This window comes from Bubalus kerabau, chromosome 2 (genome assembly GCF_029407905.1).
Source record: "Bubalus kerabau isolate K-KA32 ecotype Philippines breed swamp buffalo chromosome 2, PCC_UOA_SB_1v2, whole genome shotgun sequence".
NCBI lineage: Eukaryota > Metazoa > Chordata > Mammalia > Artiodactyla > Bovidae > Bubalus > Bubalus kerabau.
In genome coordinates, this window is record NC_073625.1 from 143,223,541 (window position 1) to 143,250,346 (window position 26,806).

The window sequence follows — 26,806 nt, forward strand, 5'->3', positions numbered from 1 at the left end:
TTGATCCCCGGACCAGGAAGATCCCCTGGAGAAGGAAATGGTAACCCCCTCAGTATTCTTGCCTGGAGAATCCCATGGGCAGAGGAGCCTGGAAGGCTACAGTCCAGGGGGTCACAGAGTCGGACATGACTGAAGTGACTTAGCACACAGGTACATAGATTGTATTATCTCTTTTTACCAAACTAACCTCACAAAAAGAGCTAGTCAATTAAAAAGATTCCTGCAAAGAAACCATAAAATAGCCCATTTATAGCAGCAAAAACAGTGAAGCTACAAGTACAAAAGTTTGCTATCTGACAAGAATTTAAAACAAAATAAACCTTGTTAATCAATGATCTTATATAATTCATGAGACAGCAGTTGCATTTTGAAATTAGTGCAAAGGAGAGATCATTTTGTAAAAAGATGTTTGGACATGTATGTGATTTTCTTACTGAAAATAATATGTATCAACTATGAAAACAGTTCTGTACATGTACAAAATTTTATAGCCTGATTAAGAAATTTTACAGAGTATCTATAGGCTTTCAAATAATTTATTTAGAAATAAAAACATGCAACTTACCTGATTAGTTTGAAAAAACAATTGAAAGGCATCAAGGAATATGGAGAACTGCCAAATTTTAATACAAATCTTTGCAAAATTGGTGGAGGAGGTTGACACAAGAGTATAACGATGGAGGAATATTGTCAATGATGTACTTCTTCTGTCTGGTTCTGTGTATACACACGAAGTATCTTTTTTCAGTTAAAGCAGCTATTAAAACCAAGCAGTAAAATTAACTGAACTAAGAATCAGACTTCTGAACGTTTTTATCTCAGTATTAAATAATGAAGTAGGTTCAAGAGCATTGCTCTCATTAAAATATTATTACTAGTAAAAAGAAAAATAGCTTGTGTCATTAATATAAATAATATGAAATAAAATTAAAATATTATGCCATTTTTCCCCATTCTCCCAACTTTCTGTACATTTTGTACTGTACATAATATGTTAATACAGTTGTTCATCTATAGAGATAAGAAAATAAACATACATAGGTTTATCTAGAGACAGAAGAAATAATTAATAAAAGTTTGCAGAATGAAAATCTTCTTACAAAATTTAATAGCAGAAATATAAAAATATTTCCTCCGTGGATCCTCTGCACAGAATGTGAAAAAATTTAAAACTTGGAGGTGGGGAATACTTTTAGGTAGGCTATTGTTTGCTTATTCTGTAGTAATTAAGAGGAGAGAAACTCTCTCTAAAAGTTTTGGTGTCCTAGGATTTAAACTATAGCACTGAATAGAAGATCAGAATGTAAATTATAGCACTGTGTAAGATAAAAACGTGAAACCATACATTCAGCTCTCAGAGAAGAATTAAATATTGAAATTTATTGGCATTTTCTGACAAAGTCTCAAGATCTCATCATTAAATAAATTCACTTGACCAAACAAAGGCACATTCTAGTATCTTTCCTAAGAGGACCTTGATTTGAATTCATGAATATAATGAAATTCTGTTTCCAGAAAATGTTCAGAGGGAAATGAGGCGTTTTTATCACTTATCATTATAAAGCAATATAGTGCTTTGAAAATGGATTCAAGCATGTTTTGTGTTTTCTTCTCTTAAATTCTGTGGAGCTATTGTTTCCATTTAACAAATTAGAAGATGGATGCATTTGAAGCTGCTTCACTTGTTACTATGCCCAGATCTTCAATTGCTACAGAATATTTACCCAATCTTCCTCCGCACACTTGCATCTCAAAAGCTGCTCAAGGACTGGGTTGGGTGCACTGGGGCAAGCTAGGGGTGGGGCGGGGCGGGGCGCGGGGTAGGGGGGGGCGGTAATTGAGGCGGGGAGCTGGGAAGGAGGCTCAAAAGGGAGGGGATATATGTATACGTACAGCTGATTCACTTTGTTGTACAGCAGAAATTAACACAACATTGTAAAACAACTATAGTCCAAGTTTTAAAAATCCATGGTAATCATTGACATGAATATTTTCCAATAAATAAAGTATCTTGAGAAAGGGGAAAAAAAAAAGCTGCTCAGTTGCTGAGATCAGCTTACTGACCTAGGAAAGGAGGTGGGCAAACTAAGTGACAACCAAACGAACTCTTATTGAGACAAAAGCAACCAGTCACCAGAGACAATCTGAGGACAAATAAAAGGCAAAACTACTTTCACTATGGGTGGCAAACATACGGAACTTGTTAAATCCGAGTGACAGTGCTAACTGAAGCATAAATGGGTTCATGGAAGGTTCAGATATATTCAGAGAGAAAAACTCTCTAAAGGGTTATTAAATGGAAATTAGGTGTGTTGGGGAAAACTCCATGCCCTGGAAATGGCCCTCAAGGGGAACCTGAATCCCACTCTTCTAGCCATTAAAAGCACCGCAGCCACTCCAGCCTGACACAGAGCAAAGTTATTTTGTTCTTACCATGACATCAGAAATAAATTCCAGATCCTATTACACAGAGGGCATCTTTGATAGCCTCCCAGGTCTTGGCTGTATATCATCAAGGCAATATACTGTCACCCTTCTTATTTAACTTAGAGTACAACATGAGAAATGCAGGGCTGGATGAAGCACAAGCTGGAATCAAGATTGCTGGGAGAAATATCAACAACCTCAGATATGCAGATGACACCACCCTTATGACAGAAAGCAGAGGAACTAAAGAGCCTCTAGATGAAGGTGAAAGAGGAGAGCGAAAAAGCTGCCTTAAAACTCAGCATTCAAAAAACAAAGATCATGGCATCCGGTCCCATCATTTTATGGGAAATAGATGGGGCAACAATGGAAACAGTGACAGACTTTACTCTCTTGGGCTCCAAAATCATTGCAGATGGTGACTGCAGCCATGAAATTAAAAGACACTTGCTCCTTGGAAGAAAAGCTATGACCAACCTAGACAGCATATTAAAAAGCAGAGGCATTGCTTTGTCAACAAAGGTCTGTCTAGTCAAAGCTATGGCTTTTCCAATAATCATATATGAATGTGACAGTTGGACCATAAAGAAGGCTGAGCACTGAAGAATTGATGCTTTTGAACTGTGGTGTTGTAAAAGACTCTTGAAAGTCCTTTAGACTGTAAGGATATCACACCAGTCAATTGTAAAGGAAATCAGTCCTGAATATTCATTGGAAGGACTGATGCTGAAGCTGAAACCCCAATACTTTGGCCAATACTGATGCGAAGAACGGACTCATTGGAAAAGACCCTGATGCTGGGAAAGACTTAAGGCAGGAGGAGAAGGGGACGACAGGGGATGAGATGGTTGGATGGCATCACTGTCTTGAGGGACATGAGTTTGAGCAAGCTCCGGGAACTGGTGATGGACAGGGAAGCCTGGCGTGCTGCAGTCCAGGGGTCGCAAAGAGATGAACACAACCAAGAGCTGAACAACAAGTCTTGGCCCCGCCAACCCTCCCTGGGCTAGGGAGGAAAGTATGTGACTAAGAAATCAGAATCCTGGCTCTTTCTTTCCCATTCTGAAGCTAAATATACTTTTTTAACAAAATCAAGGCCCTACTTCCCTTTGAGGGGCCTTTTGGAATTGAAAGTAGTTCAGAAAGACCTCTTGACCTACAGTGGTCTTTTTTTAATTTTATTTTCAAATTCTAAGCCAAAACTGGTTGACTTCAAAGGTCTCTGTACAAAAATCACAGCATTGTTTTCCTAAGGAGGCCTTATTGAGTGATTGATATTTTGAGGGTTTTCCAGCCCAGTGATTTCTTTGCTAAAAAAAAAAAGTGTACTCACTCATCTTGGCATTTGTTTGCAAACCAAACCCATGGTTTGAACTCTGTTTATCATCCCCCACCTCATCCCTCGCCCTTGACACTGGAATTGCTAACACATAGAGAACACAGTGGTCTGTTCCTAGCAAAATGTGCTCCCCTGTGACTTTGCTTTTTATGCACAGATTATCATCTCTGTCATTCATTATAACTTCAAAGGCTACAAGAGAGTAAACTCCCTTTAGTAGCTAATTCCCCTTATTTCCTGAAAATCTGTTTGTGGAGACTTTGAGTCCACATTTCCTCTTTCCAAAGATATGAATATTGACTAGCCCTTTTACTATAGAGAAGCTTGAGTGTGTGGGGCTTCCCTATAGAGAAGCTTGAATTCCCTCAATTTTCCAGCTACCACAGATTAAAGGAACCATTTCTAAGAACCAGGTCCAGAATTTAACCTTACTCCTAAACTAACATTCTCAGTTGGGAGAATATTTATGTTAATAAATCTTAAGGGAATTTTCTGGAGGTCCAGTGGTTAGGACTCTGTTTTCATTACAGGGGGCCCAGGGTTTGATCCCTGGTCAAGGATTTAAAATACTACAAGCTGAGCAGCATGACCAAAAGAAAAAAAGAATCCTAAGCTAATTTTGAATCTGTCCTTTCATTAAATGGCTTTCTATAGTAATTCATTCCCTTAAGGAACAAATTCCACTTGAAGGCTGGAGCAGTGGTCAGTACTTGGGGCTTTAGAATCAGGCTTGCAAGGCTGTGGAACCTTAGGCAATCTACTTAACCTCTCTGGGTCTCTGCTTTCTCATCTATAAAATAGGTATATGATAGCCCTCAATTCATGAAATTGTTATAAGAATTGAATGAACAATATACGTATGGTGCACTTAGTTACTATTTTAACTGAAATGTATTCTTGTTTTTAATATCTTATGAGAAAGACACATACTCTTGACATTTTCATTCTACTGTATTTCATTAAACATAATTTAGTTTCATTTTGTAAATTCCAAATATGCTGTAGCAGTATGAGAACTGGCCTTAGCATTGGAAGACATGAGTTCAATCCTGACCTTGATACTTACTAGCTCTGTGGCCTGGACTCATTACTTCACCTCCTTAACCTCCAGTTTTGTCATGTAGATAAGAGGGATGATACTGATTGCTGAGTGGACTGAATGTGTGCTCTGCAAAATTCATGTGCTGAAGCCCTAATCCCTGGTGTGATATTTGGAGGTGGGTCCCTTAGGAAGTAATAAGTTTAGATGAGGTCAGGAAGATGGAGCCCCCATGATAGAATTTGGGTCCTTGTAATAAGAAGAAAGACTAGAACCTCTCTCTCTCTTTCTTCCCCTTTCCTCTCTCCCCACCAAGCGATGACACAGCAAGAAGGCAGCTGTCTACAAGCCAGGAAGAGAGTCCTCTGCAGACACCAGATCTGCCAACACCTTGATCTTGTGTTTTCCCGCCTCCAGAACCATGAGAAATAAATGTGGATTGTTTAAGCCCCCCAGTCTATAGTATTTTGTTGTAGCAGTCTCAACTGACTAAGACAGATGCCCTCCTAAGAGTGTCAGAAGGTATAACACAGGCTACAAGTTTCCCTCAAAATCTACTCTTTTTCTTTTTAGAGACTTACTCAAAAAATTTAACCAGGTACATGGCCAGATGGAAGAAAGGCCAGGGTCAGCTGCGTAGCCTCACAGGCCCCACAAGCAGAAGGATTATTAAACCCTGGTTTAATTCTGTGCTGTTGGCATTCTCAATAATTTTTTCATTGAACTTGTGTTTTGTAAGTGAAGTCTAAGGAGACCATGGAGCATGTGTGTGAGGAGAGAAAATACATGCAGTATACATGTCCATCACTTCTTGCCACTATATCCGCACATAGTGCCCATGATACCCCATGAGCACAGATTTCGCATGGACCCACATGTGTGGAAGTCCAGCAGGACTCAGAAGTTCAGAGGTGAGTGTGTGTTATGCGTGTGGCTGAGTGCCATGGTCTGAATGTTTGTATCTGCCCAGAATCCATATGCTGAAATCCCAACCACAAGCGATGCTATTAGGAGGTGGGGCCTTTGGAAGGTGTTTAGCTCATGAGGGTGAAGCCCTTATAACAGGATTAGGGCTTTTATAAAGGTGGCCCCACGGAACCACCTCACTCCTTCTGCCACATGAGGACGCAGGGAAAGACGCCAGCTCCGAACCAGGAAGAAGGTCCTCATCAGAAAGCGACCATGTTGGTCCCTTGGTCTTGGACTTCCTAGAACTGTGAGAAATAAATTCCTGTCATTTATAAGCTCCCAACCTGTGGTATTTTGTTATAGCAGCCTGAACAGACTAAAACTGAGTAAAGAGGTGCACTGAAGTCCCCGGAGGACACACTTCCCATTCAAACCACAGCTCTCTTCAAATGTAGAAAGAAGACAGTGGGTTCTAAGAAACATGAATGACCTTAACCTTGTATTAATAATTCCCTGTATTCACCAACCATTTTACACTGAAAATGATGACATAGATAGAAAGGGAAAGATAGATCCCATTCATTTCGGTCCCATTCATTTCATTCCTTCTTACTCTTCACTAAGCTGAAGCAGAGTGTGTTGGCAGAATGGGTGCATATCAAGGAGTAAAAAAAAAATATAAGTGAATTAGTTTTGTGCAATGTTTCCACTATTCTAATGAGTAATACTGAAATGTGTACATGCTGCCAAATACAAATTGTGGGATTTTGGTGTTTCTACAAAAAAAGTGAAACTGTCTTTTTATTTGCACTTAAAACAGATTGCACAATTTAAAAAATGGTAAAATTCATGCTTGTAATTTAGTTTTTCTTAAAATTTTTACTTAGAAAAATTTCGTTTTTTTTTTTCCACTTAGGACAACATTAAATAGGGGAAAAAAAACCACCATGACAGTCAAGAGAGAGACCACAAAAAAAGGAAAAAGCTGTTTTAAGTAAGAACACTTTTTCCCTGTTTTTTTGAAAAAGGAGCTGTTTTTATTTTATACTGGGCTCTACAAATTACATAGCCAATCTTGATTAGAAAAAAAAAAAACTTCCCAGTGTCTCTTGCAGCAACATGTGGCCATGTGACTTTTGCAAGCAGATTCCTGCAGCAGCTTCAGGGAACTATCTTAGGAGATGGTGGGCATGAACCTTTGCCCTTTCCCTTTGATCCTTTCTCCACCTGAAATGTAGATGTTACCATCTTGGACCCCTGGGTTTGGTGAAGCAGGGAGTTGGAAGGATCCAGGATCCCTGAGGGCTTTGTAAAGAAGCACCTAGTTAGCCAAGACTGTGGATTGCTAAACTTTTACAGTGTGTGGAATGGATTTCATGAAATGATTCGTGTGATAGTATATGTCTATGTTAGTCACTCAACAAATGTATAGATTTTTATTTTTGTTTGTTTTTAGTCAACTAGGAAAAGATATATTATTCTTCATATTTTTCTTCGAAACAGTTCAGCACCTTCTGACCACCTACAAGGCCCAGCTTGGGGATCTCTGCTTCAGGTCTCCACTTTGCTCACTGTACCTGGTTGAGCCTTTTAAGTACGAATCAGTGCCAGCAGATTCTGCTGCCCCTGTTGTACTTATCACAATAAAAACTGAGCTCTGTCACCAGGACAGGAAGTTTTTGTTTCTTTTCACTATTATTTTTTAATTTGGTCACACTGCACAGCATGTGGGATCCTAGTTCCTAGACCAGGAATTGAACCCATACACCTTGCACTGGAAACATTGAATGTTAACCACTGGACAGCCAGGGAAGTCCTTGGAGAGGAAGTTTGTAAAATATTCAAACCAGAGAAGATTGACACCTTCAACTAAATTCCAGCCCTAAAAATTAGCGAGCTTCTTTGCGGAAGGTCTCAGCAAGACTTGGCAGAAGCCTGGACAAGACCTTCTCTGCCCATTCTTCACTCTTCTGCATATAATCAAATTGATAGCCTTTAAGGAGTTTGGGAGTTGGCTGACTTTCGACTCCCATTTTAAAAATGTATCAAGTTGGGAGAAGATCTGGTCAACATGCCTTTATATATCAAATATTCTGTAAACTCTCATCTTCCATCTGCGCACTAATATGCTTCTGTCGGTATTTTATTTTCCCCTCAGTCAGGGTGTAAGTTTCCAAAGTCAATTAAAGATGACAATGATAAGAAGCTAACAGCATCACTATTCATGATGCTCCTAACTACATCACTAGGCTACAAGTTAATTGAGGACTGGGATTGACTTTGTGATTCTTTTTTATATCTGGTGGCTAACGCATGGCTGGCACATAACTAGGGCTCATCAAATGCTTGTTTAATTAGTTAACAAATGAATCAACGAATGAATAAAGAAATAAATTTTAGCAGCTGCTCTTAAAATCCATTTTAGGATAACCCAAGTTCTAAGAGTTTGTGAACTGCCTTTTTCTACAGTGTTCAGATTTTTTTTAATGAGTGTCTGTGACTCCGGGTTTGAGTCTAGACCAATAGAATCAGCGTTCCCTGAGAGCTGGTTAGATGACAGAGTCCCAGGCCTCACCCTAGACCTGCTGGATCAGAGACTGCATTTTAATAAGACCCTCATGTGATCCATGTGCACCTTACAGTTTGAAAAGCAAAGTTGAATATAACTCAAAATAACATTTTAATTAAAGAAAGTACCAGACTGTGACAACTAGGTGCTCTTTGCCATTTAGAAGGTCATTTTGTTGTAAAGCATAAGCAGTTCTTACCTTCTACAACCCTACAATCTTATGGTGTCCACATTTTTCATTTCAACAATGGGGCATGGAGCAGTGACAAGTTCCTCCATCTCCACTCCCTCCCGCTGTCCCGGAGCCACAAAGCCTGAGCTCTGAGATTCTGCGTGAGGTAGAATAATATAGATTCCTCAAGAGCTGCTATTCAAGCCATAAGCAGCATGTGCCAAAGTTCCACCCACAATTCTGGTTCAGTCTCCTTTAGGCTGCACAGCTGGCTGTCACACACTCTTTTGTGGGGACATCTCAATGGCCGCACTGATGCGGCCTCTGCCCGAGGCCAGCCCTACAGTGGCCTCCCTGTCTTCCCAGCATGTGATGTCATGAGCATGAATGTCCTGCCAAACATTTAAGATGTTGCAGTTCACATTGTGTACATTGTATAGAGAAACACTGACATGCAGATTTGAAATTAAAAAAAAAAGAGAGAGAGAGAACCACAGGACAAGATACAACCAAACTTTGTTCTATTGTTATCCCTAACCACCAGTTCAACACAAATATGTAACTTGTATTGTTAAAGTACACAATCTTACAATCTTCTCTCTCTCTTTTTTTTTTTTTTTTTTGCTGTTGTAACTAGCATCTGTAGATGCAGAGATTTCTTGAAATATTCTTTCTCTAATTTGGTTTCTACCAAATTCTTGGAAAGTGTGAGCAGAACTGGTTCATTTCAAACTAAAGACCCTCTGCATGTGGTCCCTTCAGAATGGACCGAGGAGTTGGATGGAAGCTGGGTATAACAAAGTCATCTTGTCTCTAAGGACCATCTAAAAGGGATGAGGGAGGGGATCAGCTGCACTACCAAAAGACATGAGAAAGGGGCTCTTGCCTTCACTCTATCAAAGTGTGGCATGGGGGTCACCTCTTCAGAATCACTGGTGCACAATAGAAGTGCAGTTTCTTGGGTACCAACCCACATCCACTGAGTTGGTGTCCGAAGTGAATCTGAAACTTACCTGACTTTCTATATTGACTGTTATCTTGGAGAACAAAGGCTTTAGAGTTAGACTTGAATCCTATTTTAGTTCTGTATAAGGGCAAGCTGACCTTGACAAATAACCTGAACTCTCTACACCTCCTTTTCCTTATCTATACAACAGGGACTGTGAGAAGGATTACGTGTGTGAAGTTCACTGGAACAAACAGGTCTCAAGAGCAGGTCTTCCCTTTTCCCTATTACTCAGGCAGAGCACTTCAGGTCTGCCATTTCACCTGTGACTGGGGGGCTGTTGTCTTCCCCTGGGTGGCAATCTACTGTCACTGTAGGTGCCAGGTTCTCATGGAGCTCTAATGAGGGCAGCTAAGATCAAGAGTCATCCCTTTAAACGTCCCTTGGTTTTGTCACTAAGGCGGAACCTGTTATTCTATAGCTGTGCTCTCCAGTCCAAGAGCCATCAGCCATATGTGGCCACTGAACACTTACAGTGTGGCCAGGACTAATGGAGAGATGCTGTAAGTGTAGAATCCACACTGGAGTCCAAAGACTTAACACAAAAGGAAGAGCGTAAAAATGTAATTGATTACATATTGAAACGATAATACTTTGAATGCACTGGAATAAAATAGAATATATTAAAAATTAATTTCACTTGTTTACATTTAGCTTTTTAATGTGGCTCCTAGGACATTTTAAATTATATATGTGGCTCAGGTTATATTTCTACTGGACAGTGCTGTTCAGGGGGAACAGTGACCCCTCCCCTCCTCCTTCACACTGATAATATAACCCAACACTGGAGTTATGACCTACAAAATGGGATTCCCTAATGAAGCAATGATCATCCAGGAGACATTGAGGGTGTCTCTTCTCCTGCTGCAGGGGAAAGTGGGGCTCCTGCAGCACAGCCCCTCATGTGAGAAAGCACGCAGCAGCCTCAGGGAAAGAGGTGTGTGAGTGAGCACAGCCATAAGAGGACACTTCTGATTCTAAGAGGAGACAAGGGGTGTGAGACCTACAGTCTTCCGTGTCCACACCCCCTGAGGCCCTCTTGCTCCATTCATGTTCACAGTCATTACACTCTGGCAAGTTTTCATGAGGTAGAGAGGGTCCGGCAATATAATCACAAAACTTGCATTCTTACAAAGCTGCCATAACTGAGCAAATATTTTGGTCAACATGAAGATTATCTTTTCTCCACAAGTTAATTTGGAAATACTTTCCACTAGGTTATAATCTCCTAATGTACACAAATCTCTACAAAAATGATTAGTCCAAGTGGATATTTCCAAAAAGGAAATGTTTGCCAACCATTATGCTATCAACTAATGAAATTAGTATTTTTGGAAAAATACTACCAAAGTAGATTACAATCTGTTTTTTCTAACAGCAGACTCATAACTTGACAGACTTTCTGGAATAGAAAACAAACAAAAATCAATTTGCTATATCCAATTTTGTTCAAAATTTCTAAACATCTACATATATATGTTCAAACAAAATGCACTTAGATATTATTACCTGAAGATCCAATAAAAATGAGATTGTTTTATAGTTCCCCTTATACTGAGCCAATTCCTTTACTATGCCTAGAATAGATAAAGGAGTTTGTGTGATACTTGGCACTTGGTATCTGATGGTTGCCTATTTATATGACTTAAAGAAGCCATAATGTCCCTCCTTAAGAGACCTAGAGAGCATCTAGGTTCCCCTTATGACCACATGTAACCATCACGATACAGTGAATAAAATATTTTTTAAAATTTTCAGCATAAGGCAGAAAGACTTACTCTTGAATCCCTGACCAGATTCCCTGTAAATTACTAGTAGAGATCAATGAAAAAGTTTAAATTGATGGATGATACCTCTGGATACAACAGAATATTACAGGCCAGTTTTGCAGACAGTCTGTTATTTTATTGCACAGATTTCATTTAAAGAACAAAATGCACCATCAAGTTTGGAGAGTTTAGGGTCTTGGATACCGGTACACCATCAGTGTTTGCACCCGTAAAGCCAAATTCAACAGTACAATTTATGCTAAACAGTATCACTTCAAGACAGCTAACAGAATGAAAATAGAAAAGGGAGAAAGTTTTTAAAATATGTTAAATTGAAGCATATGAAAGTGTAGGATTAAAAACTATATCCTACAAACCTGGAAATCAAGAATGTTTTGTGGCATGTCAGTTAGTTATACTCACTTGTACTGTTATTTACGGTAACATTAAGGTCTGTTTGGTTCATTTCCTTCATACTGATGCATTGAGAATTTCAGGAAAACCGTGGTTATAAAAATGAGCAACCTTAAAAAGTATGTACAGATAAATGTAATATCACAAACTAAAAAATATCCCCACCCCTTGCCCTCACCTTACAAGAGGGAAACTTCCCCATGGAGGGCAAGGTCCACAATGCCCTTCCCTACCCCACCCCGCATTCCCAATTCTATCTTTTTCTATTGGTTATAACTAAGTGACCTTGGAGCTGAGAGGAGAGAGGGAACAGAGAGGCATCTCTATGAGGCTCCCATTGTCATCTGTAACAGCTTGAAAGTGTCTTTTCTTTCTCTCCCCACACCCAACATGGCAATGTTTGCAAGGTATTTGAAATTTAAAGAAAGAGGAAAAATTTTTTCATATATATGTGTGTGTGTGTGTATATATACATATATATATACATATATATATGTATGACAAAAGAACGCCCAAGAAAAGAGCTAGTAGTGGGCAAAACCATGGGGAAAAATGTGCGGCATTATCTGAGCTAAACATTTCTTTTAAGGCAACAGAAGGAGAAGGAGATGTTAAGACTACAGAGTGCCAGACAGGATGCTCTTCTAGAACTTTGGCTTTGGAGCCTGGCAGAGGAGTGGGCTTCCCAGCCCCTCACAGTGGCAAGCGAACCTAGGGCCGTGGGCCCGGCATTTACAGCACCTCTGTGGGCAGGCTGGCAGCTCTCTTATACATGGGCACTCTTGGCGTGAGTAGGGGAACTGGAGCCTGAAGAGTAGTAGAAACGATTTTCCCCGAACGCCTGGGCATCTCCAGCGCAGCAGACGATGACACAGCCCCCCACGAGGCACAGCACGGCACCAATCCAGCCCGCGTACAGGGAGTAGCCAAAGCTCACGATGGTGGTCTCACGGTGGGCGCACACGGGGAACCAGATGGTGGCGACCATGGCGCAGAGAGCTGGGGAGACAAGGAGAGAGCTGTGAATGAGGAGCCCCATCACACACCAACAAGACCAGGCTCCCCTTCAGTCCACACACGCACCCCTCTGGCTTCCAACCAACTCCAAAACTCAGTACACCCAGCTCTGCTCCCTTTAGGTTCCAATCTGAACTTAACGGTTGACATCTATTGAATAAACAGATCGAAATCATGTGCCAAACTGCTAGGTCCTTATTTTTTCAACAGGTGGCAGAGACAAAAGAGGGCTGCTCAGGCTAAGTTGCTTCATTCGTGTTCAACTCTGTGAGACCCTGTGGACTGTAGCCTGCCAGGCTCCTGTCCATGGAGTCCTCCAGGTAAGAATACTGGAATGGATTGCCATGCCCTTCTCCAGAGGATCTTCCCCAGAAACAAACAAAAAAAAAGTCCAATGTAAAAACCTAGAAATAAATCATTTAAGTCCAAAAAATATGCATCTGTATTTATTTATATATCTTGACTCTATATACTTATATTTCTATTCTTACACTTACTTAAATGTATTGTAATTATCTCTTTACAACTCTATTTCCCATGCCAAGTTCTGAAGATCCTTGAAGGCAGGGCCCATGTCTTATGTTTGTAAAGTCAGTGTTTAGCTCAGCACAGAGTACAGAGTGTGTGCTCAATGTATACCAGGTGAATGACTGGATGACCTGAGCCATTCAGAAATGAGAGACAAGATGGTGCCACTTCAATGTCCACTCTTGTTTTCTATTTGGTCAATTCACAGTACAAAGACCTGAAGAAGCTATACAAATTCTCTTGCTGTAGAGAATACTGCCAGACATCAGTGGAGTATCAGCTAGGAGTCTGAGTTTGTATTGTGCTGCTCACAGTCACGAAACCTCTACATACACACACACATGAACAGTTCCCAGAGTAAAAGAAATTACCCACTCAAGGACTGTGACCCATCACAACAAATTTCATCATCATAAGAAATAGCCTCTTCACCAGTTAGCTTTTCCCCTCCTCCTAAGCAAAGTAACAAAACAGGACAGGCAGGAGCCTATAAAGATTTTTTAGAAGGTTTTAAACCTCTACATGAGCACTGTCAAATAGGGTAGCTAACAAGCTACATGGGCTATTGAACATTTCTTATGAGGCTATGCTAAGTCACTTCAGTCGTGTCCAACTCTGTGTGACCCCATAAACGGCAGCCCACCAGGCTCCCCGTCCCTGGGATTCTCCAGGCAAGAACACTGGAGTGGGTTGCCATTTCCTTCTCCAGTGCATGAAAGTGAAAACTGAAAGTGAAGTCGCTCAGTCATGTCCGACTCCTAGCGACCCCATGGACTGCAACCTACCAGGCTCCTCCGTCCATGGGATTTTCCAGGCAAGAGTACTGGAGTGGGGTGCCATTGCCTTCTCCATCTTATGAGGCTAGTGAGACTGAAAACCAAATTCTGAGTTTTCATTAAATTTAAGTGAACACGTAGCTAGCGGCTAATGTACTAAGCAACAAAGCTCTAGAAAGTAACTTCATTCTTACTTTGGTATCATCTGATTTCTCACGACTACAAGTAGACAGAAATTTTAGGTAAAGCTTTGAGTTGGGGGACTTCCCTGGTGGCCCAGTGGTTAAGAATCCACCCCTCAAGGCAAAGAACTCAAGTTCCATCCCTTGTTGGGGAACTAAGATCTCACATGTTGCGGGGGAACTAAGGCCTGCCTGGCACAATTAGAGAGAAGCCCACCTGCCTGCTGCAACTAAGACCTGAGGCAGCCAAATAAATAAACATTTTTTAAAACAAATATTAAAATAAATATATTTTTTTAAACTTTAAGTTGGGATGTCACATTAAAGTTAACAGACCAAAATAAAAATGTTTCTAATTGTTAGTCATAAACACTTTGATAAATTTAAGGCAGTTGTTGCACTGTTTGCTACCCAGGGAACTCTTGTCACTTCAGCTTAGCACACTTTTTCTGATTTATGCTCATACTGAGTAATTTTCTAACTGACCTCTATGCCCACAGAGAAAAAATGTAATTTTTCTTTAATAGCACTCAAATCTTACAGCCTTGTACATTCGATCTAAAGAAAAGATTTTTAAGTCTTACCCATTTGAAAGACCTCTTAGACTATTTCATTGCACTTGTGTAGCTTGTACAATAAGGTTTTGTTGACAACACACTAAGCCCATCCCCACAAGGTGTGTATAGATATACATAAATAGACGTGATTCATGTCCTAAAAATGTATAGATCCTAAGTGGAAGTCAGAGTAAAGAAGTGAATTTGGAGGCTCTGAATTGCTCCAACTGGCTTTCTAACAGCCTAAATTCACTCCATTAGTTGTGAACTGCTCACATATTTAAGGAGTTTATATAGATTATCTAAGATGCTAAAATCTATCCATATGTTAATAACTTCACTTTACTTAAAGAGCAAAGCCCCATCATGCCAGCCACTGTAATATTTTTATATGAGATTGAGAAGATGTATTTTCCTTCCGTGAATAGAGTATATTCAAATAGACCAGCTGATCTGATTGACCAAACCTTCCCTTTCCAGCACAGGGCTTTAAAGATCTATGATGCATTTTTTTCTCTTTCTCTGGCCACAGAATCCAAATCTGGCACTCTTGGAGAACTGCTTGGCTATTGTCATCGTTATAATCTAGAGTGTCTGAGCCAGAAGGAATTGCTCTAGATTCTCCACATCAAAAATACGATCCAGCTACACACACTTAAATACCAAAAGGGGGCATTTGTTCTGAGATGGGCAAAAACAGCAGTCTAGCAAGGGCTTCCAAACACCCATGCTTGATTAGAGGGAAAAGCTGAATTCCATAGGAAAAAAAAAACAGATTTGATTCCCAGTTTATGTGGCTCTATCCAATTGATCTTTCCTATAAACAATTAACTGGATTCAAAACAGGTTATGGTTCAAGTAAAGTTTTATATTTTCCAATTATTTACACACATCACACATACACACACACACACATACACACACGGGCATTCTTCACATTTATTTTAATCTCACTTAACTTCCAGGTTTGGTTTAGATTTTACAGAGTGAGATTTAAATATTGCCTCTAATTTCACTGAATTCTTCCTCTTTTACTAAGCAAAGTAATAAAACTAGGTTATTTTCATATAGGGAAATAATCAGGCTCAACATACCAAAAGTAACCATCAGTCTTGATTTTGAGTGTTAGATTTTGTTAGACTTTATTCCTATAGACTTCACTAGGAAAGGGAAAAATCAGAAAAATGTCTAAAGATTTAAATATGGACTTACAGGACTGGATGAGTGAGTGGGTGGACGGACGGACAAATGGATAGATGAGAGGTAGACCCATTTCTAGTCTATTCTGCACTTCATTCACACCAAAATTGACTTCTAAAATTATTAAACTTTAATGTAACTTTAACACACTCAAAGCTACAAACGCATGATTTACCTCATTAGAGATTTCCTTCTTTTACAATCCATGCAAAACAAGGCAAATGAGCACCAGCAGACCCTTTATTTCCTCATTGATAATTGAACTCTGGGTGGAATTCTTGTGGCTCTCAGAGACCAACCACATCAAAAACCGCTAGAAGATGACAGACCACCACACAACATGAAGGGAATGAGAGGTTCACTGGGAAGAGTGACCTGCAGTTGAACTCACAATGAAGAACGCTTAAAACAGTCTTATGGACTCTGTAGGAGAGGGAGAGGGTGGGAAGATTTGGGAGAATGGCATTGAAACATGTAAAATATCATGTATGAAACGAGTTGCCAGTCCAGGTTCGATGCAGGATTCTGGATGCTTGGGGCTAGTGCACTGGGACGACCCAGAGGGATGGTATGGGGAGGGAGGAAGGAGGAGGGTTCAGGATGGGGAACACATGTATACCTGTGGCGGATTCATTTTGATATTCGGCAAAACTAATACAATTTTGTAAAGTTTAAAAATAAAATAAAATAAAATAAAAAAGGGAGAGTTTACTCAATTTGAGCATGGCTTGAAGGGAAAGAATATGTTTTAATCGTAAAGTTAAAAATGCAAGTCATATCATACTCAACTAAAAGATGTGAAGTGTTAATAGAACTGGCAGTAATTTTTGGCTTTCTTAAAGACATAGAAGGCCTGCTAAGACTTATTTCTACTTGCAGACACATACACACACACACGTGCATGCGACCTTGTAATGATTCCCTCCATATTTGAGGAAAATACAATGTTTTTCTTAAAAACCCACAATTACCTATAAAGTAAAGAACATGGAAGGGAATTGTCATTTCTTTTTATGTCATCAGAATTTAAGTCTCTAAAAATAAGACAGGAGAATTTTAACACTCACATTTTTCTGTTTCTCCCCTTCTACCTTCAGAAGATGTAATAGCTAACTGCACGAGAGGAAAAAATTCTGCCACTTGAGGGGGAGTAGAAAGGGAAAATCAGAGATATCATCATCTTAAAAATCAAAAGAAGGACAAGGGGAGAACAAAGCTTCACTTTGTAGATAGAGATTCATCTGGACTCAGTCCTCTCACAAGCAAAATTCCTTGCTCTTCATAAAAGAAAATAGTTTGTCTCTTTTGATAAATTTCAAATCATTTAATATACTCATTTCTTTCATTAATAAAAAACAGCCTTATTAAAAGTTATCAATGATCTTGATGTAGCCAAACACAGAAAATATTTGGGAAAGCAGTTTTAGAGCAATGAAATGTTAAGTGTAGTTTTTCATCTTTTTGCTGCTAAATCACTTCAGTCGTGTCCGACTCTGTGCGACCCCATAGACAGCAGCCCACCAGGCTCCCCCGTCCCTGGGATTCTCCAGGCAAGAATACTGGAGTGGGTTGCCATTTCCTTCTCCAGTGCTTGAAAGTGAAAAGTCAAAGTGAAGTCGCTCAGTCGTGTCTGACTCCTAGCGACCCCATGGAGTGCAGCCCACCAGGCTCCTCCATCCATGGGATTTTCCAGGCAAGAGTACTGGAGTGGGGTGCCATTGCCTTCTCCGGATACTAGTCTACTTTTGTGTATGTGTGAAATTTTTCACAATAAAAACTGTTTAAACATCCCCCTCCAAGTAACATTTTAGGAGGCATTGAACACAGCCTTCTACAATTGATACTATTATATCATACGATCTAACTGGCTATTCACATCAGCTTGTCACAAAGAAGCCAGTTAACTCAAGGCGACAAGTAATGAGATTTCTAAGGAGCTGTTGGTTGAAGTCATGTGTACTTTGTTGTTTCTTTATAATTTGAAACCAGAAAAATTTGGGTTCTACTTTCTTCACTTGCCATTCTCTAAGTTTTGATTAAAGAAATCAGTTGTGGGACGTCACAACGACTTTTACGAATATCAAATATTTACAACATCATCAAGTCAATGGAATATTTGAGTACATTATTTTCCTAGCCTGTTTTCAACACTTTCCCCTTTATTTCTATTCCACAAATCACTCTTTTTTTTCCTACACCCTTTAAAAAAAAAAAGCTTCATGGTTATTAGTAAAAAAATTTTTTAATCCCAAAGTTCCAAGTTAAAAACTTTTTTTCAATACAAATAGGATTCCTGGGGCCATATCTTTTAAAAGGAGGAGAGAAGACAAAGAATTCCACTTAGGAATTCCACTTTCCTTTCCTTCCATTCCCTACCCTGTCTCCCCAAGAAACACCAAAATCAAGTACTTTCTAACTTATAGCAAGTTGCAGATTAGTCTGAATCAGAACTAAGCTTGAGCATTTTCAGTCGTATAGCTTCCTGTGACTTTTTATAATGGAATAAGCCAAAAACTCAAACTATTAATCCCCACATTCTGGTTTCCACAAAGCAAGCAAAGGCAGTATTTCCATTAGACCAGGATGTGACCTGGTGTTATCTCTCCTTACCAGTTCCACGTGTGGACATGACCCTGCAGAAATTAGACGTGATGGAAGGAATACCCAGTTGCCTTCTAGGCAGCTCCTTTCTAGGTTACCTATTTCCTCTAACCAACAACAGCTACAAAATAGCAACCATTTGTTGACCACTTAGCCAGACACGATGCTAAATAACTTGGATATCTCATTTCACTATTCTTACCAACCTCAGAAGTAGGCAGTATTGTCCCCAATTTATATAAAGTCTCAAAGACTTTAAGTGACTTTAACTGCCCCCGTTCACAGAGCTAGAAAGCGGCAGGTCTGAGATTTAGTACAGTTGATCTGACTCCACACAATAAGATGAAGCATCTCAAGGCATAGGTATCACCTGCTTCAGCAGGGCATCTTGAAAAGCCACAGATTAGAATGATAAACATCCTGGATCTGAGGAGCCTGATGCTCCTTGAACTACTCATCTGGCTTAAGAAGTCAGCAGCATCAGGTTCCCATTCCTTCCCTCAAAGCAGGAACCAAATCCTCACAACACTGAACTCAGACTCCTGAGAAGATAAGCTGTTGTATCAGAGACATAATTTTTTAAGCTTTCAGAAAAATAAAGGTTTCCAGAGTCAGGAAGGATGGATTTTAATTAATGGTGCTTACAGTCTTCATCCCAAGATTAGCTTCAACTCTGTTCTGGTTCCCAGGTCCCCTCACCCCAGTGTGCTTGGTCAGGGCCCACACCTCACTTGGACCACTGTCAGTGACTCCGAGGACCCAGCAGGAGCCCAGTGCCGGCTTCTGCAAGAGCACCAGAAGCCCTTCCCAGCCACACAAAGGGAGCCTTCACTCTCCCCTGCTCCTCCCACCCACTGCCAGCCGGGGAAACAGGGCTCTCGGGCTCCCAGCAGAGAAGACAGAGGAGGCCAGCAGGTGTCACACTTGAGACAATGAGCTTTACATTTCCAGGATGAGCGAGCTAGTTCCAGTCCAAACAACATCCAACCGAAAGGCAAGGGGCGACCCACTGAGAAGCAAATCCAGACAGGAGCAATCGAAGAGGATGCAGGCACCACTGGAGATGCAAGGAGCAGTGCCCTTGTTCCATCATAGCAGTGATGGGTCAGAAGGGGCAGCCTCCCTGTGGGGTGGGGTGTCCAACCACTCAGTGCCCCTCCATCGGCTCCCTCCAGGCTGCAAACAGGGACTGACGAGCTCCCACCCCTACCTGCCCACCCACCTCACTCTCCTAAGATTCTGTCTATATCCACCAGCCCACTTGAAAAAGATAAACTGTATATAATTTGACTAGGAAGTTTCAGACAACAGGTTGCTATTTTTTTAATAGCCATTATCTTCAACTAGGTAATTCAGTGGTTTTCAGGAGAGTTTTAAATACCAATTTGTCTGTATGACGTTGCTTTTATGTCTTTATTTCCTACAAGATTTGGGTTCGGGATATTTTCATGTATTCTCTTTTAATGTGACTCTCATACGGACGACCAGGGGTTCTAAAGATGAACACTCAACACAGTAGACCCATTCTTTGGCTTTGGCATCCTCAGAGTCAAAGAGAGAGCCTTCTGGGGCTTCTGTAACACTTTGAGGAAAGTTACAAACAACCGCAAACGTCTAGGATGAGAAGGGTTTCACCTGGATTCTGCAAAACAGCTTACTTGCAGAACTTTGGTCTACTTACTAGAAAGGGAGTTCAGATACAGAGATCCGACCACCGAAAAGCCTCGCAGGGAAGGACCCTGTGAGTTGGATGAAGCACATGATGCTGACCCACCATGTGTTCCTCATGGCACCCCCGCAGAAGTTCTTTGTGGCTGGAACCAAAAGGTCCATGCCCAGATTCTTCTCCCAAAATTATAGAGATTTTTCTGGTCTTTTTACTCCTATTCACACATACACAGGCAAGCCCCTCCTCTGAATTCTCCATAGCTTCACAAGTCTCTAAACACCTTTACAATCAAGGGAAATGGCACCCCTATGTCTTATGTCCCCCTCCCCTCACTGGTGACACTGTGGGTGACCATCATTAAATGGCACTGACCCACACAGAACCCTGACTCCATATCTTGCCCCCTCAGACACCCAGTCTGATACCAGTTTGGGGATGGAAATTTCCTGTCCCTGGGGAACTTAATTTATATCTAACTCAGAGCCAGACCAATGTCTCTTCACTGATATTTTGCATTTTGCAACAAGATCTGCCATTCTTAAAATGCCTATGTTCTATTAAGATTTAGAATGGTGGATATAGCCTTCACAAAAACCAAGAGATGAAATCACTGATGAGAGCAGAGCTATAAGGACCCTCCCTAGGTTGGTAAACCAAGCCCCCAGTGTGCAGGTGTAATCAGGAACACTGAACGAGCACATGTCATGCCCTTGGTCTGGGCTGTCCCTCTCTCCAACCCATGACCTGACCATCTTCTCTCCAACTCTCAAAAGTCATTGCTGGGATCCTCTGCATTGGGAAACTCCTCCAGTCTGAATTAGATACCTTGCTCTAGGTATGCACAGCCTGTGTACTTTTTATAGGTAAGTATGTCCCATGCTCTATCAAGATGTCCAAGAACACTCAAGGCAGAGGCTGCCTTCTGTTTGCCAATATGCCCAGTGCCTACCATGGTGCCTGGCCCTCAGCAGGTGCTCAATGAAATGTGTACAGAATGAAAGATGGAGTGATTCATCACCTAGTGATCAACTACCCTTGACATCTTACTTTTCTCTTGCCCTTCTTTTCCTCTAGTCTTTCTTTATATGTGAAATTCTCAATCTTGGTTTCACTTAAGAGCCACCTGGGAAGCTTTCAAAAAACATCTTTGCCTGGTCAGCTGTCCAGAAGTTCTGAGTCAATGGACCCGCAGTGGGACCTGGGCACAGGTGTTGCCAAAAACAGACTCCATGGTGAAGCCTGAGTGGAGGGCCAGCCTATAACTCTTCTGTCCTCTGGTCTCTCTCTTATGTATTCCCTCAAAATCCTTTTTGTTTGTTTTTTCTTATTTTTATGTTCAGTGACTACCACAGACATTATTTGTCCCTCTGCCTCAACCACCAGGAAACATAAAGGAATACACATGGTGAGGGGCTTTTCCCCAGCGGATTCACATGTCTTCCTGTCCACATCTCTTGAGCAGCAAGACCTGAGATTCTTCAGGTCCGCTCAGAGTGGGGGTGCTCTACAGAAAGCTGTCTTACCCACAAGAATGAGCATGACACCAGCCAGCTGGGCCCGCCTGTACTTGGCCACACCAGGCTCGTGGCCCATTCGGATGCACGGGAGAACTGTGAGCAGCAGGAGAATAGCCGGCAGACCCAGGACGGAGGCAGCGATCATCAGGGCTCGGCAGGCCTGCACGTAGCCTGGAAACAAGAGCGCAGACAGCGGGTTTAGGCCACAGGTCCCCTTGGATCCTGAATCCTGCCTCACAGAATTTAGCACCATCTGCCTGCCTTCCCTTTGTCCCACTGCAGGACTTAAAATATGTTCAGAGGTATCCAAACGCAGTGACAGAGGCTGGGGGCAGGAGAGACTGAACAAGGATCCCTGGCTTTAGACCATTCACCAAAGCTTCCAAGATGAAGGGGCCAAGAGTTCAATTACCCTATTACATCACCTTGTAAAAGATCCAGATTAAAATCTAAATCTTCCAAGAAGTCTTCTGCTGTTGATGTGCTCTACCTGGGTGACCTTGGCCAAGTGCCTTGTCACTTTCCTCATCTACAGAGTAAAAATAATAATAGTACCTACGTCTTGCCAATGGAATCTAACTAAGATTCAATTTGTAAATTCATGCAGTGCTCAAACAGTGCCTAGCACAATCTAAGTTCTCCAAAAGGGGTCAGCTATTATTACTGGAATTGCTAATACTATTGTGTCAAGGCAGTACTTTTATCCCCAGGTGTACTAGGTGATTTTGTCCCTTAACCATGTGTTTTTAATTCTCATTGTGTATAGTGTGTGGCTCTAACTAGACTAAGCTAAGGCTCAGGGTCATTTTCTTGATTATCGCCTGAGAAACTCCTATGCTCATGAATCCTGCCCCCCCAAAAATGGTCAGGCTCCCCCACAGTGCCCTGGACGTACTTCCACAATGGTCCATTATCTATAAAGGAATCTCTCCGACCCCCCAAGGATTCCTGGAGAACAGACACCTGCCTTGGCCTTCGTGGGTTAACACAGTGGTCACAGCAGATAATGCAAACATACAGTTATGAACGATGGAGTTAACAAGTTGAATATTAACAGTGGAGCAAAACGACCTGTACTTTATACTCTCCAGTAAAATGCCAGGTAACTGCTTTATTAAGAAACAGATTAGAATGTGTTCAATGTTTATGTAAAATAAATATGAGAAGATGCTGGGAGAATATGACAGACTTAAATGAACCGTTTCTCACTAAAACACTCCTTCTTTCCAAAAAAGGAGGGGAATGGTACATATGTACTCCTCCTCTTTACTCAGTGGAAAGTAGAGCCAGTGGCCTGGGGGAGGAAGAGTTAATGGCAAAACCAGAAACAAGCACCAACTTCTGCCTCACGTGCCAGGACCCTGACACCAAACCAGCCTACCTGTGCACCAAGACCCAACTGCAAGATTGCCTCTTAGCAAGATGTAGCTTGCCAGAACTCAGAGTCCACACTGACTGACGTCACTGACATGAATTTGAACAACTCTGGGAGGTGGTGAAGGACAGGGAAGCCTGGCCTGCTGTAGTCCATGGGGTAGCAAAGAGCTGGACACAACTGAGTGACTAAACAGTAAGAGTCCACAAGGGTACTCTCAACCATTACTCACCTCAGTTTCTTCTGAATTAAGGATAATCAGTCAAGTATCTGTTGACTTGAAGACCCCCAGAAAGCAGCTACAGGTGGTCTGAGGTAAGGCCTCTGACCGCAGGGCCGTGCCCCTGTGGCTGAGAACCAGGGCTGGCAAATAAGAGTCAGTCAGCCACCCAGATTCCAAAGTTTATGGCTCAGGCGATCCACAAGCTAGGTGCCAAGGCCACATTTAGAATCTAAAGAAGGAGACTGAGATCAGTCCCTGTCCCCACCTAGAGTGTGAGAGAGGGGACCCCAGGAAGAATGAGTCCCTCCCTGAAACGTACCCCATCTGTGGGATGGTCTGTGTTCTCTGCAAACAAACCATTTGTCACCAAATGCTCAGCAAACTTAATTTCAGGAAAAGGAAGCAGAGGGTAATTATTTGCTTCACTCAGATTCTAACAAATACCATGCCCAGCTTTTAATTTAAAAAAATAATAAAACCACCATTTATGAAGCCTTTACTACATCTAAGAAGGCTTTTGCATCTCTCATCTCATTTAATCCCCCAAACAATTCTGAAAGATAGAAAGAAGAAGACAGCTGGGGTTCATAGAGGTTAGTAACTTGTCCCCAATCACCCAGGTTATGAGCGCTGGATCCCAGAGTCTGACCCAGATCTACCAACAGCAGCTTTAACTGAAGGCATAGCCACATCTGGGTCTCTGACCCCTGTCATTCTAAAAGTCCAAAATGGAGGGCAGAGCAGGGGAAGATGCAGAAAGGGCAGGATGCTATCTATATCTCTGAGGAATTTAAAATTTGGTAGGAGAACCTGATGCCGGGAAAAGATTAAGCGCAGGAGAAGGGAGTGACAGAGGATGAAATGGTTGGATGGCATCATCAACTCAACAGACGTGAGTCTGAGCAAACTCTGGGAGATGGTGAAGGACAGGGAAGCCAGGCGTGCTGCAGTCCATGGGGTCGCAAAGAGTCAGACACAGCTTAGCGACTGAACAACAAAGTAGAACCTGACTCACAAACAATGAGCAAAAAAAGCCCTAAATGTGCACTAACGGGAATAAGAGTCAAATACCACGGCAACAGGGAGGAAGGGATAGATTCCGACTACAGAGACCTGGAAACAGGAAGCACTGAGGTGAGGCTTGAAGAAGGGCAGAGCCTGGAGGTGGGGCAGGGGGGCGGGGCTTCCCTGGTGGCCCAGACTGTAAAGTACCTGCCGGCAATGCAGGAGACTCGGGAGACCCGCGTTCCACCCGGGTGTATCCCCTTGAGAAAATAATGGCTACCCACGCCAGTATTCTTGCCCGGAGAATCACATAAACAGAGGAGCCTGGGAGACTACGGTCGATGGGGTCGCGAAAAGTCGGACACGACTGAGCGACTTCAGACACACACACACAGAGCCTCTAGGAGGGAGGGAGCGAAAGGCTCGTCCAGGGAAGGCAAAAGCCAAAGGATCTCAGGCTGGCGGCCTGGGGTCCCAGTTACTCCGCTTGTTAAAGAAGCCAGGAAAGGCCTTTAGAGGCGCACCATCCTCAAAGGCTAGCGGCACAGAAGGCAGTGGTGCTTACGCCAGGGCAAGGGATAAGCCAAGATTCCAAGCAGAAAACCCACAGGGGCGCCCGAGACCTTGTCAATCACCCAACTGGCTCGAGGTTTAAATCTGAATTGAAACTTGCCCAGAATTTTCACCCGGGCAGCAAGTAAGGATGGGACTCGAATGGCGTCGGGGAAGGTGGAGACTAGGCAATCTTCCCTCCCCTCCCCACTGTGAGACGCTCCCGGACAGGAGGGGTCGGCCCGCGGCGGTGCGCCTTTTCCTAGGGTGGGTCGGCCCTCCAGCGCACCCGCCTCTCTGTCCGACCCCAGGGTGCAGAGACGCGAAGGGGAGTCGCGGCAGGCCCGACAAATATTACTATTACTATTCGAGGGGCAAAGGGTGGGGGGAAGAGATAGGCCGCGGAGACAGCGGGAACCCTCCGGGCGCAGCTAGGAGGACCTTAACTTGGCCAGGACACCTCGGCCGTCCCACAAGGACTGGGAAACTCAGCCTGGGCCTGTTCCGATCACAGGAATGCTTTTGTTTCTCTCTTTCCTCCTCGCCCCTGTGGGTAGATTCTTACTGGGAAAGCAGGGCGCCTGAGGGAGGTGGCGAGGGGTGGGGGGTGTTGAAGTACTTCTGATCTATCACGGACGGTGGGAGCAGGCTGCGGGTGAGGCGGCGGTAATTAACATGCACGGAGTTCCAACTATGTGTCTATGTCCCAGTTCATTACCTTCTTAGGGTGACTCGCCAGTGGTCACCACTATCATCCCAAATTTCAGATAAGAAAACTGAGAACTGAGACCGAGAGAAGTTAATCTCAGGGCTGCCTATTTCCTCCTCAACAAAATGGGACTGAAGATGTCAAAGGGTGACCCCCAAATCTTCAAGCGCCCAAATTTCTGTGAACGCCTCCCAATGCCCCCTCCCGCGTCTGCCCAGAGGGAAAGGGTTTATTCAGGAGAAGCCACTTGAGGGGCATGGGGAAGGGTTCTTACCCGGCAGGATGAGGATGTCCACCAGGGGCTTGCAGTGGTAAAGCCCCGTGGCCATAACGCAGTCGGCCCACAGCCCCTTGGAGCCCAGCTCGTCCAGCTTGCGGCAGGTGGGGATGGTGTAGCCGCATGTCACCACCCAGTCGTTGGTAGACGTGGTGACAATGATGCCGATCCATCCCACGAAGCTCGTGACGAAGCCCACTACCTGCAGGCATGTAGCCACCATCATGGCCAGCCTGGAGTCCCCGCGCCTCGCCCCTTACTAGCTGTGCCCGCGCCTGGGCTGGACGGCGCCTGCCCCTCTCCCGCGCTCTCGAGCCGCTGGCCGGCGACGGCGCGATGCAGGACGCTGCAGGTGGCGGGAGGCCAGGAGACGCTACAAGCCCAGCTGCGCGACGGGCACACGGCGGGGACAGCAGAGCGGCTGGGCAGCGCGCCCCTGCCCCCCTCTTTAAACCCCGCAGACCAGGCCGGCGAGCTCCAATCCGCGACGGCTCCCTGTCCGCTGGCCAATTGCAGGGCGGGGTCCGGAGTGGGATGTGGAGGGGAGGGGGGGGCCGCGGGCGGGCTTCGCAAGGTTAGTGTTGGAAATAACAAAGTTTGGAAATAAAATAATTCGAACCCCGTCCCAGTGATGGAGAGCGACAAGAGGGCCCGCGTAGGGCGCGAGTTATATTTTGCTGAGAATTATTTCCCTTCTAGCTGCCCTCTCTCATCTCTATCCCTGGGTCTCCGCTTCGCTCCATCCCTCCTGAGCTTCTCCCTACTCCTTTTCCCCAGCTGAGAGCAGGGACCGTGGGACTCCAGGGGGAGCCCAGTACAGTTCCTCCTTGGCCCATGATGGTAACTGATGAGCTAAGAATTGCCCTAAAGAACAGACGCGAAGCATTCAGCATTATCCTAGTTGCTGGCAGAAAGAAAATGAACCTCTGCCCTTGGTTAAAAATCATCAGAGGTGGCCATGGCCGTCAACATGA

At 43.0% G+C, this 26,806-nt stretch overlaps 1 protein-coding gene across 1 annotated transcript; it reads right to left on the bottom strand.

Annotated features, from left to right (window-relative positions):
- Positions 1-11,930: 11,930 nt before the first annotated feature.
- CLDN11 (claudin 11) lies at positions 11,931-26,240 on the bottom strand. The gene is made up of 3 exons (XM_055570333.1): positions 25,830-26,240; positions 21,698-21,862; positions 11,931-12,643 (listed from the first exon to the last, which is right to left on the bottom strand). Exons 1-3 carry the CDS (start codon positions 26,056-26,058, stop codon positions 12,411-12,413), a joined length of 627 nt encoding a protein of 208 aa, XP_055426308.1. The 5' UTR covers positions 26,059-26,240; the 3' UTR covers positions 11,931-12,410.
- Positions 26,241-26,806: the final 566 nt, after the last annotated feature.

Coding starts and splice junctions, on each gene's coding strand:
- CLDN11 (XM_055570333.1), bottom strand. CDS start 26,058: ATGATGGTGGCTACATGCCTGCAGGTAGTGGGCTTCGTCACGAGCTTC. Junction 21,863..25,829: donor GGACATCCTCATCCTGCCGG/GTAAGAACCCTT, acceptor TCTTGTTTCCAG/GCTACGTGCAGGCCTGCCGA. Junction 12,644..21,697: donor TGTCATGCTCATTCTTGTGG/GTAAGACAGCTT, acceptor TTGTCTCCCCAG/CTCTCTGCGCCATGGTCGCC.